This window comes from Pholcus phalangioides, unplaced genomic scaffold, assembly GCF_987345545.1.
Source record: "Pholcus phalangioides strain wild (caught in Gottingen) unplaced genomic scaffold, Ppha-v1.0 ptg000017l_1, whole genome shotgun sequence".
Classification (NCBI taxonomy): domain Eukaryota; kingdom Metazoa; phylum Arthropoda; class Arachnida; order Araneae; family Pholcidae; genus Pholcus; species Pholcus phalangioides.
In genome coordinates this window covers 29747273-29760796 of record NW_028301610.1, presented here as the reverse complement: position 1 = coordinate 29760796, position 13524 = coordinate 29747273, and the positions used below count along the sequence as shown (strand labels likewise).

The window sequence follows — 13524 nt, the reverse complement described above, 5'->3', positions numbered from 1 at the left end:
AGGTTTAGTTTGGTAATGTTCGTTATCAAATCAGCCAAACTAGAGCTCACACTTTTTTAAATTTCAATTATTATGTACTCGTTAATATCTCTTTAAAATAAATCGCGCTATAATATCTGAGAGTCTAAAAACTCTTCATGGTTGGAGCAGGGCCGTCTTAAGTGCATCATGGGCAACGCGGCCAAATGATGTTTTTGAAGCCTTACCTGGAAAATTCTCGAAAATTTCAACCACTTTCATTTTTGTGAGGCCCAGGGCCGTGCCCGGGTGGACCCATGCGTTAAGACGGCACGGCGTTGGGGATACAAAATATCGATCGGATATATCTCTCAGCGCACAATAGCTTTACTCCCTCTGATGACACATATATACCCCAACATGTAAAAAACAACGAAGGCATTTATTTTTTCAATAACGTGTGATCCTCACGCATTTCTTAATAGATCAATATGATCCGTCCAGGGCATTTGTTGGTGTTAGTAAACATCAATGCCCGAACCGGGGATTCAAACCCAGACCTGTACAGTTTCCACTTCCAGGCGGCTACGTTAACTCGAATTAAATTTAAAATTATGATGTATCCCCCCCCCCCACACACACACGCACACACGCATTCCTAGAAGTTTTGAGTCGACAGCAAACTTGAAAGATCCCTGGAAATATCATCCTGAATTAGCTTACATGTAATACTCATTAGGAGTTATCAACTTGATGTATTTACATCAACCGTCTCTTCTAAACTTGATGACAAATATCCTTCACATATAGGAAGAGAGAATTACGCAGCTTATAGAACTCGAATTTTCCGTGGGAACTACCTTAACAACATTTCCCAATTAGAGTATACCGAAAGTTTAATCATTGACCGGGATTACAGCCCTAACGTCATCACTTTACTAACGATCCGAATTCCACGCATTCCATCGTCTTTAAAGGAAATTCAAACCACGAGAGACGCGCTCGAGGAGAAAAATAATGAAGACAAAGTACATAAACCTCTAAATATTATCAGAAATGTTAGAGTTTACTGATTATTATTAATTTTTGTGACATTATTCTTTTAAATATTTACGTTAGTTATTCCAGATATAAGAAATCTTCACTCATCGCCCGAAAATTCTCTAATGAAATCAATATTTCTAGATCCGATTTAAAGTATAGCCGTTCATTCATTCTTAATCGATTGATTACTTTTGATACAACGCCCCAAAACATGTAGATTTCAATGTAATGATGAGTAGTTCAATAAAACGACTGGTTTATACGTGTATACAGAACTTTAATGACTTCAACAATAGATACAATATATTTCCATCAAAATCACTAACTATATTTCCAGTTAAAAGCCCATTCTTGAAGCTTTTTTGTTGCTGCAAAAAACATATACCATGCAGCATTATAATATCATTACAGGTATAAACTTTTCAGAACATATTCATTATCAACGTTTTTCATAAAATACTGTTTTTAAAGAATTCAATAAAAGAATGTTTTTTTTCCTGCTTAATATCGATAATTTTTAAAAATTTGAATTTTTTTTAAATCCATCTCAATAAAAAAAATTAAGTAAAACATATTTATATAATTTTTTAAACATGTTCTTAGATACATTATACATCATCAACAATTCGATCAACATTTCAAAACTTTTCATCACAATCAATAATTTTTTTTACATCAACTGATTATATATTCAATATTTTCAAAACACGAGAATAGAATGGAATTAATATCTCGAATATTTCTCGAGAGAAATCCATAATTTTTTTAATTCCATTAAAATTTGAATTTTTATTACCATATATAATTATACCCCTTAGGTTTTAAAATATTTAATGACAGCCTCCTTGAATAACTCGAGAAACATTACATGGCATAAAACGTTTATATGTATATTTTCCCACATATACAAGGTTGGTTCAAAACTCTACGCAAAGACTTTGAGAATAGATAAAGGGCATCATAGATGCATGTACACGTGGAATAGCATGACTGGAAACGTCATCTGAAGGTGACAGGAAGCATTGTTTGGTAATCAAGGTTTCACGCGCTCGAATTACAACGACTACGAAGTCAGAACAAATGGGAGTTTCGCAGAAGATTCAGAAGATCCCTGGTTTTCATCACTAAAGTGCCTCGCATCCCCTTCGGATGACGTTTTTGCTGACGAAACTTCGAGAAGAAAGGAAGAGTAGATGGAACAATGTTCACACACATTAAAAAAGTACGTCCGGAAACGTCATCTGAAGGTGACAGGTGTTGTTTAGTAATTGGTTAATGCTTGAATTACAACGACTGCGGGTTGCATTTCAGGAGTTGTGTATAATATTTTCAGGGTAATTCGTCCCCTCCCTTCCACAAAAGTGATTGATATCGCCTTCGGGTGAAACTTTGAGGAGAGAAAAAGAGTATCACACACACAAAGATGAACCATGTTCACATAAAAAAAAAACATGTCCGGAAAAACGTCATCTGAATGTTATAGGTTTTGTTTGTTAATCAATACATAACCGGTTACACACACGCTTGAATTATAGCGACTTTGTGGTCAGAACCAATGATAGTTGCGTATAACCAGATTTTAAAGGGTAATCTCTCAGTTTTTCCCCACAAAAGTATGATATTCCCTTCGTATGATATTTTCGGCCATGTTTTTATGTCCGGTCTCACTATGATGTTTTTAATTCACCACATTGTCTTCCAGCTAGGATATTCTATTTCACCAAACACCAACTCTGGCCATATCGCTATTTACTGCCATTAATGAGATGACTTGGAAATGAAGGCGCTGTCTATCGGTGGTCGCCTCGAACGTTAGGGAAAAATATCATATCTATATCCTCCCTCGGGTTTGAACCTGTGGCGGCACTCTTCACGGTGGTAGAGGGCATCTTACCACCACGCCACTCGGGTGCCTCCAGCTAGGATAGGGTAATGCACTGACATACAATGTCCCTTCAAAATTTTTACGTGGAGTTTTGAACCACCCATGTTAGAAACACGAGTATTTATACTGTATATAGATTATATAGAAATACATAGTTTTTTTTTCACAAATCTGTCAAGAATGTCACATCTTCCATCATGTTTTTTTTTTGAAAGCTTTCAACATTCAAAGATCATCAGAAGGCATAGACATAGATTTTTGTTAAGTTCGAAAAAACAAAACAGAATCTTCCGAGGAATGGGGAATGTCTGGGATATAAACTCGAATCACGTGTATACTTAATTAACTAGGGGCATTTAGCAGTTGTTTATATACAGCAAGAAGCTCATTGTAGTCACACGACGGATTATAATATAAAGACCGGGGACAATAATGTTGACGACAATTTTACGTTAGGCACGAGGCTATCACATACACATTCACATCATATTCTATAGATAAGCACAGATATATTCACACTATATAAGTTCACATATGTATGTATATATATATAATATATTTGTGTGTATATAATTAACGAAAGAGACTATATAGATATATATATGTATAATATATTTATTATATAATATCTGTGCACACACATAGGGAGTAGTGGAAAATATGTTTTTGTGTTTTTCTTTGACCATAAAACATTGTTACAACAATAATTCGTTTCACGATAGACATAGAGCATTTGATATACATAAAAAAAACCAACTGATTACCGGGAGCTAAAATTAAAAAAATAATAATTATATAATACTGATTACTAATAACTAACGAATTAATGATAGTTAATGAATAAATATAGTAATTTACATACTAGAAATAAATATCAGATGAAGATGTACTTACTAGAAACCGACATCTGTCTATAATTGAATACTGATTATTATTACTAATACACCGTCTGTATAAAAAGTTCACGCGGACGTAATTTACATCTTGCTTGTAGCGCCAATTTAGTGATTTATCTCAATTTTGATCACCAAAAATTGTGCACGAGAACTTTTTGTATACACAGTGGATAATCCAAACTTTGTGATTTTAGTCTTTATTTATTAAAGCCAATAAAATGTAATTACGTGATAATTCGTATCTATGAAAAATGGAAAAATGTTTTAAAATTAGTAATTTATGTATTTTCTGCTATTTAGACATTTTATTTTCGTTAAATCATTCAAAGATAATGATGTCCATATAGTTTAAAAATATATAATTTTTTTTTTCAATACCTTAAAAATATCTTTTTCAATTCTCAATATTATATAAGAAAGTTGTATTTTTCTTTTGAAAATGGGAAGAAATATGGACGAAATGTCATTTTTTGATATTACAAGATTGTAAGGGATAAAACCATCGAAAATCATTGATATACTTTTTTAAAGGTATTTTTCAAGCAAAATTTTCGAAAAAAAGAGAACATTCAGTATAAAATATACATTAAAATATTTAAAATGACTTAATCGAATATTTTATCCGATTTTTCGATTTTTTTTGAAAGTATGTATTTACAATCATCGACTTGGTTACTAATGGTAGTGACGCATATGGTGGGTTTCGGATGGGAAAATTACATTATATGTGCTGAGATGATTTGATACAAATAAGAAATATTTAATTGATGTATGCAAAATCATGTGTGATATATTAAAAATTTTGGATGTTCTCTCTCTACATGTGGCTAAATTCCTTTTTAGATCATGACGAGAGTCGATCAGATATGTGAGATTCAATATCTAAAGGATTCCATCAAAAGCTATTCAGATAAATTCTATTCAAATAAATTTTCATAATTTTTTAGGACAATAACTTTTTTAAAAATCTACTTGGGATAAATTTGCCTTAGAATCTTCCGATTTTCGGAATCGTTATGTTACTGGAGAGCTTTAAAGCTTGAAATCAGCTAGTTTTTATGATTCAATGCCGACCAGGCAGATTAACCAACCTTAAAAACAAATTGCAATGAATTATCGAATTGCAATTCTTCAATAAAGACATCATAATGTGTATCTACTTTATATTTTTCATGGTTTTTTTTCCGTTCACAGCAAAATATGCCAAAAAACGAAAAAATTCTTCGCTGTTGCTAATGAATTCCTATGCAATAGCATCGCTTGATTCTCCTCAATTTTTTGCGTCTATGGAAGTCGCAAAAATTACTCTCATGCTTATTTAAAAATCTCCAATGAATATACTATTAAATTAAATTTAAAACGTAACGGTGGGTCATCATTTCCTTCATTCTTAAAATATGGAAAATTTTTCTGACAGTATATGCTCGTCTGAAATATATACAGTATGGATAACCAAGTATAAGCAATCGTAAGTACGGGGTACTCCTCAGGGGCAAATCTACCATCGCTGAATGACATTACATTGACATCAAGTATCCAATAAAGCATTCAAATATCTTATAGCTGCCAAGAATAGGTTTTGTATTCGATTCTCATATGATTTTAATGAGTCGGGGGATTTTCCCAAATCAAATCACGATTTCGTCCGTTAATATACCAAACACGAAGTTTTGAAATTTTAATATTTGTGGGACAAGTGCATCTAATGCGATAAATGTTAATTGTTTTAGTCCCATCAATGTTTAGATTTTATTATTATTACACTTAAATAGATGATCACATATTTGGTATAAATAAATCTAATATATATTTTATAAACAGATTTTTTGCGAAGCTATTGCAAGATTTTATTTGTGGATTACTTTGGCACTTTTTTGACAATTTTTGATACATCCACAAAAAATCAAAGATTATGCGAAGCAATTTTTTTCCTCTATCTGTACATTTATAAATATGAAAGGTGTTTTATGAAAGTGTTCGAAAAGAATAATAATATAATAGGAAAAAAATGTATCGGTAAAAAGAGGGAAATTGAAATGATAATTGAAGGAAATACAACCATCACAAATTTTTTGCATGGCCACCAGTCAAAAAATTCCAATCAATAAAACTTGCTCCATTCTTTATTATACCGAAAGAAATTCATCTCGTGAAAATTGAGTGAATATTCACCGAAATATGGTAGATTGAAATTCTTGATTTTTGCCGCTTTCTTTACTACTGACTCTATATCTTTACTTTCTTAATGATAATAATAATGGTAATTGGTAATGATAAATCATAACCAAAGTCAAGATTTTCAGTTATTGATATCTCAACGAGTTTTTAACTAAATTTGACAGGATATATTTCTTTCGGTGTAACTAAGAGAGGCACAGCAAAAATGTTGTTTATTAACATATTTGGGGTTGTATAAAAATTTTAATCATTATATTTTCCAAAATTATCCTTTTACGGGAATGAAAACTATCAGAGACCAATACATATTTTTATACTTTACTCTGATTTTAAAATTGACCACACAATTTTTTTCCATTTCGGACACTCTTCGTGAAACACCCTGAATTTGAAAACATTTGGGTAATTTGGCAAAGCTTACAATCCATACACAGATGGTACTAGAGAGACACATACTTTTCTTCTAACTTTAAATTTTTGAAATTTCGCAGTTTCATTATTTAACGTTCAAAAACTAAGACTGGGAATCTTCTCATGATTGTTTTATCAGAAGTATTTATTTCTTGGATTGTCCGTAATTTTTTCGTTCTGTACTAATTATAATATAACTATAACAGTTGAAATTTACATCAATAGAAAATGGTTAATGGAACCATATTGTTCTTTTTCTTATCATCACTATGTGGTTATCACATTTGTCTCTTGTAGTTCATTTCACGTTGTTTTACTGATAGTGACTATTTTTATGCATCAACATATGGCATCAGTCACAAAAAACATGTCTGTGATAAGCATTCGAAGATAATTCTTGTTGAATTATCAGGTGTAAATCACTTCACTACATATCAAGATGTCTTCTCAATCATGAAATACGTACTCGTAAAGCCCGATCAAGTGATATAGAAGAAAACAAACAGCAAAACAATGAGAAATATAACAATCAAGTATCGTTTCAGTTTGGTTTTGTCACTTATTACTTTCTTAACGTACAAGAGCTATTCTCACCGAAACTGAATATGACAAAAGGCTTTAAATTGGTTATTGGCCGTAAGTAACCGAGAAGGGCTTCGTTGTGAAATTTTTATAATCACTATTACTACTAATAATAACGGTAATAAATGCGAGGCATATTTTTCTCACTCATTTAGACATCATTCCTTATAACTAAATCTATTGAATATATAGAAAATTAATTGCTTCATTGTTGATCCGTTTTTTAGTTCGATGATTGGGGAGGCCGAATGAAATGGCCGAAGATTTTGAAAATGTACTTTAAAACGGAGAGGACCTTCGTTAATGTGGTCTCTTTGAGGATACATGAGCCGCATGTAATCATGAGAGTCATATTAGTCTTCTACACGGAAAAGCATGAGCTCATAGGTCTTTGGCTAAAAATAATATCGGATAATTTTATATTTTATGCCTCTAATATTTTTAAGGAATAGTAGGCACACAAAGTAACGTAATAATGTTAATATAAAAATAATAAACACTTTTCAAGTCATTTCTCATTATGCCGATTGTGCCTTCGGGTCAGTACTTGCCTCGAGAAATTTCTTGAGCTTCCCTTATCTTGTAACGCCGATGTAGGTAAGTCGTCGCGACGAACGACAATACATACCATGCATAGCGTTTCACGAGTCAATTTTTGTTTTTAAAAAATAGATGGCAGCACCTTCAAACACATTTTTAATTACAAAAATAATAGCAGCGCACACCATCTCGCAACTCTCTTTCATCCGTGGACGTCAGAATTAGAATTTCGACTGAGAACAGCAACAGTTCAACTTTATCGGGTGAATTTGATGAATTCGAAACCTAATTAAGTAGTTCTTTCTCTAAATCAAACAACCCAATAAATTAGAACGAGATCGATAAATTAAATTGCAATTATCGAAAAAATAAATAACTTCAGTAATGTAAAAATTACTTTTCAGTAACAACGTACATTTTAAATATAGAATTTGTTCTTGCTCTACTTTCACTTCAAATATCCAGGCTTAAAAATGAATTTGGAAAAACAATCTAAAGCAGTGTTTCCCAACCTATGGTCCGTGACGAAATGGTCCGCAAGCAGACTTGATAAATTTATTCACCCATTATAATTGATAGTGGTAATATCTATATGGGTCATGGCCCCCCAAGGGTGAGGCTGACGGCTCTAGTCCTGCGCCCTGGGACGATTCATGTTTTTTCATGCTACAAATTCCCTATAGAAGGGCTCATGAAAACTCTGGTCTAGGGACCCCACAAAGGTCTTAGCCTAGGGGCCCTGCTCCAGGATCTGGGGGGGGGGGGAGCATGATATGGGTTCAAATAAAACCATACCTTCATACCATACATCATCGAGAAGAATGCAAGAATTTGCGATCCTAAATACGGGATATATCACTAAATTTTCCCAAAAATTGCAATTTATTGCTTTCAATGCAATTTGCTAATTACTGCTAAAATTGCTTAAAGGTGCTGAAATAAATGGCTGCTAACAAACGCAGTGGGTACAAAAATGTATTTCACGAAAAAAAAAATTCAAATGATCTGATAACCATATTTCATTAAGGAAAATAAAATTCGCTAAACTGGGATCTTAAATAATCTGTAAAATATAGGACATCACCGATTGTCATCAAAAACATTGTTAGAAGTAGATACATTCTTGTACTCCCCAGCATGGATGAACCCAAATGGGTAAAGGGCTAAAATCCCGGAAGGGACATAGCCCAAGCATCGTCTGGTCCAACAGAAAAGTAGGCACAATCACCAATAATCATTAAAATTCCAAAAAAAAAATTGAGGACAAAACGTGACAAATATGTGAGATGAGTATTTATAATTTTTGCCAATAAATAATTATGAAAACACTGTGTATTCGTGACGTTAGTATATATTTTAAATTTAAATAAGTATCGGTGAAAAAATGGGACAAATGTTTTAAAAAAATCGGAGCAACGAAAATTACAGGAATGTCACGTAATACGGGACACAAGTGGTCCGCTACAATGTTTCAGACATTTTACTGGTTCTTATTTTCAGAAAGGTTGAGAAACACTGATCTAAAGTATTTATCGGAATTTCATTTCAGCTGCAAATTGCCATCTTGTCATTCAGCAAACCATAAATAAATTATTATACAAAACATGAGTGTATTTTACTCGTCTCATCGAATTGCGCACCTTTAACATTAGGGCTTTGGTTTTTGAAGCCGTTAATTAGTTAAATAATTTACGGTCTCTAATTGATCTGACCCAATTCTGCAATATTCAACATAGAGGAGAAATCGCCTACAATTTTTGTATAATCGTTCACACAAAAAGTTATTTAGCTAATCTTATTCGTCTTTCCTTACACTAACACTATTAGTTTTAAGATGAACAGATTTTCATTAAATTTAATGTTCCACTCGACTATAAAATACTTTTCGAACCAAAAACACTTACACTTTATGTTGTATACGTTGATCACTATTGTTGAAAATTATCGTATTGAGTTGTTGAAGACCTTTCGGCCGATTAAAAATATATCATCGTTTTTTCCGTTTTCTACAATCATTTAAAACCTAGTTTAGCTAGTTGATATGGTCTTGAAAAATTATCAGTGGAAGGTTTGTAGAAAGGCCGTATTAATAACGATGTACATAAACACGGTGTATCCTGAAATGGTACGATGGTATTTTAAAAAGCAATATCACGAAAATGGTTAGTGTTGAAAAAGTAGTCGCGGCAATAGATTCGTGGAGCAGGCCCTAAATTTTACTTACGAATCTTTTGTGCACAAAATCTTATCGATAGATGGCGCCGCTGGCTGATATTTGGTTCATGTAAGATGGCTCGAGGCGTCGTAGAGCTGCTGATGTTCCTGATTTCTTGGCGGGAAATTCTGAAACTCCAATCATTTAGCTAAATCAACGGTTCCCTATTTGGGGTGCCTGACTCCCTCAGGCCTTTTTTACTGGGGGGGAAGGCATGGCCCAATTGTTGAATTAAAAAAAATTAATGCTAAGTTGAGAAAGAAATAAATAATTTAAATAAATTACTCAAACAGAAAAGTTTTAATTAAATCAACATGCAAAAGCACCGCTGCAACGTTGATAGACTACAGTAGTAATATTGTTGTGATTTGACAAAAATTGTACTTGTGGTGACATCTCTCGACAGGAGTATGAAACGTTGCTTTAGTTCTTTTGCAGTCCATTAGATGACATTACTACCGCATCGTATTCACCAGTACTGGAAATAATGTTCTCCATTGTTCGAGAACATTCTCGCTGATAGATGGCTGTAGTTTCTGCTGCTATAAATGGGGGAGGGGGTCCATGGCAGACGCCAAGATTTCCGTGGAGTCCACGACGAAAAGTGGAGGTCCGTGATAGACATAAAGATTTTTTTTTGGGGGGGGGGGGGGGTCCACGACTAAAACCTTTTCGGAACTGCTATTTGGAAACTATCTTTAATTTTAAGAGACGGAGAGCAGCCCCCACCATTTCATTATAGTTGAATCCGTGTGTTTTCTTCCTTGAAAGATGCTGGGCACCAGAAAAATTTCCAAAAACTCGAAGAACGTGAACAAATAATGATTTCCCAATGTTTAGCCATTCTAAGTAGCAACTTATAATATTGATAAACATTGTTCTACGACGACTAAGTATGAGCTCGGGGTTCACAATAGACTATCTGAGAATATTATTTTAAATTATTGTCCATTGACAATCGCTGATATCACAGCGTTTCGGGTCGTAAGATTTTGTATTAACAATAGAAGAGTTTTCTAAATAAATTTAATCGCTTTTCCAACCAACTGCTGCCAGAATTACTTTTTAAAATTTTTGCTGATATTGCTTCTCAAAGAAAATCAGTCCACTTCACGACACCGTGTATTAATAAAATGATACATTGTATTTAAACCAATCTGATCATCATCACAATTATCTACGCAAACAACATATTTCACTCATCAATATTTCAGACATTATCATGAATTACACATTAATCATGGCAATATTGAGTAATCATTTTTAAGACATCCAAACCAAATTTTATACGATTACACACCGAGTGCAGAACAACAGATATATCGTGAAAAAACAGTTTTGGAACGATTCAAGAGATTGAAAACCCGAAGAAATAGTAAGTTTTCTGTGCACTTCCAGATTAACTACGCAACATTATATGCCATAGTAACATAGTTACGGATATTTTGAATGATGAAGCTAGAAAAATCTTAACATCCATCTCAAAAAAGAGAGAACACATAGCCACATAAATCATTATATCTAAATTCTATCGAAAAAGATTTTCAAGAAACGTTATCCGTATACCATAGAGGCGTCACACGAGTGTGATTTTAATAATGTTCAAGAAATACGGATTAAAAAAATGTTTTTTTTTCTTTGTTATAGGGACACATTCCTAAAAAATTTTCCAAAGTAGAAAATGTTTTCTAAAACTTTCAGTTTTTGAAGGGTCGGAGGTTGAAATTAAAACCTGTTGAGGCTACAAAATTGAAACATAAGAATGAAAAGCTATTTTTGAAACTGCTTCAAAGACATACAAACACACTACTGACTAATATTTTGTGTACATAATAGGTGCTTTTTTTCTCGTTTTCATTTACATCTACATATTGGCATGATTATTATTAACACTTCTAGTAAAATCTACGTTTTTTGGTCACAAAACGGTACAAGGCTCAGCAAAACACAGGCACGACGAGTAAAACCATACGAATCTGGGTGTGTATTTAAGAACCACCAAATACGAGGAAACTACTTTTCACTTATATTAAATCACTTACCAAATCAAGAATACCATGTATAATATATATATATATGAAGGATATATATTGAAAACTATATTAGATCTTCCAGTGGAAGCTTCAGACGAAATATTTCGTCTCAATTTGCCGGGAATTTACCGGCATTTTCAAAACGCAGCTGCATTCCATCCTTAAGGTAAGGTCCTAGTAAAGAACCTTACCCAAATCCCAAATTCCATACCAAATACTTTTTTGTTGTTAAGCCATGTACTCCCACCAAAATAGAAGAGCGAAGATGAATTTCGAAAAAAAATGCTTTCACCATCTTTGATATATATATGTATGTGTATATCATTAGATTATATATATCAGAATACACACAAGAAGATATCCTCAACAGTTTATACTTTTTTTTACCCATATGGGTAAATTCCTTTAGGAAAGACTCTTTCTCATACCAGCACATTCGGTTTGATGCAGAGCTGGGCTTCATTTTTACTATATGTAAATCGGATGCCACATGGCTAGCGATTTACGAGGGTTATGCATCATATCATGCCAATGCGCGGACCCGGCGCCATGACCGCGCAGACCGAGCACGCAAGTGCCAAGCAGAGGGCCATGGCCGTGGTGGCAGTTGACCACGCTGACGACTAGATAGCATTGCTTTAGGTCTTCCTCGCAAACGTCGAAACTTAGAGCTTCGTTCCATACCGGGTTGTTTGACGATTTTTTGGTCGAGGTTTTCTTTTTCTTGAGTTTCTTGTTGTCCGCCGAAGTCATGCTCACTTTCACGTAAGAATCTAAGAAAGAGAAATATACAGGTGTATGTAATGTACATGTAAATTGACTCTACCAGCTTTAAAAGTTAAAAACTACTGAAATACTCCTCATGGTCTAACAAGGAAAATAATTATACACCTAAGTACTGAAAGTCATGAAAAAACTGCCTAATATCATGTTGCATGTCGTTTAGCAAGGCGAAGTGCAACATCTCGACTTGGTATGGACCCTACTAGAAAGTCCATTAGAGAGATGTCCAGTGATTGCGGCGCAGGTGCAGAATCTTGCATACAAATGAACCTTTCGATCACATTCCAAAAATTCCACTGAGGGTTCATGTCGGGTAATTTATGTGGTCAAATCATTCATTGGAATTGTCCAGAACGCGTTCTAAACCAGCCGCGAACAATCGTGGACCGATGAAATACAATATAAATACAAAAACAACGGCACAACAGGCAAAATGCCCAACGAGGTGGCTAAGAAAAGACGCCCACAACAAATATGGATGCCATACACTTCAAAAACACAGCAACCCAAATAATAAAAATAAAATATATACATGATAAAATATTATACAATGCCCAACACGTTTATCGTATTTCTTTTTAAACGTCACATTATCATCATTGAAAATTCCATCGATGTTAGGATACATGAATTCCACGAAGGGCGGCAATTGGTAAATAAGCAGATGAAGATTGTGATACCAGTTAATGACAGGTGTGGTTTGACCAGAGAACCCAAACCATGCCATGTAAACACTCCTGACACAATTCAGAGCCACTAGAAAAGATTCCACAGTGCCTTGTCGACAACCTTGGTCCATGGCCCTATGGGGTGCGCACCATACCCAAACCCCACTACAAGTACAAACTGGAATCAAGGCTCATTGGGGTCAAGGTATGGTTTTCCACCGATTAGTTGATGAACCAAAAAGAAGAGCTGCTTCTGATGACGTACTGTTAACAGAAGTACTCTCGTACGTCTGCGGTCATATTCCATCAATATCACGTTTCTCTCCAATGA

General features: G+C 33.9%; 1 protein-coding gene across 2 annotated transcripts in view; it reads right to left on the bottom strand.

The window, feature by feature from the left end:
- Positions 1–10356: 10356 nt before the first annotated feature.
- Positions 10357–13524, bottom strand: part of LOC149072875 (synaptotagmin-1-like) — a 170810-nt gene continuing 167642 nt past the window's right edge. For both annotated transcript variants that reach the window (XM_089246322.1, XM_089246323.1), the window contains one exon: positions 10357–12515. In XM_089246322.1, the coding sequence (XP_089102448.1) occupies positions 12211–12515 (305 nt within the window). In that variant the 3' untranslated portion in view covers positions 10357–12210. The remainder of the gene's footprint in view (positions 12516–13524) is intronic.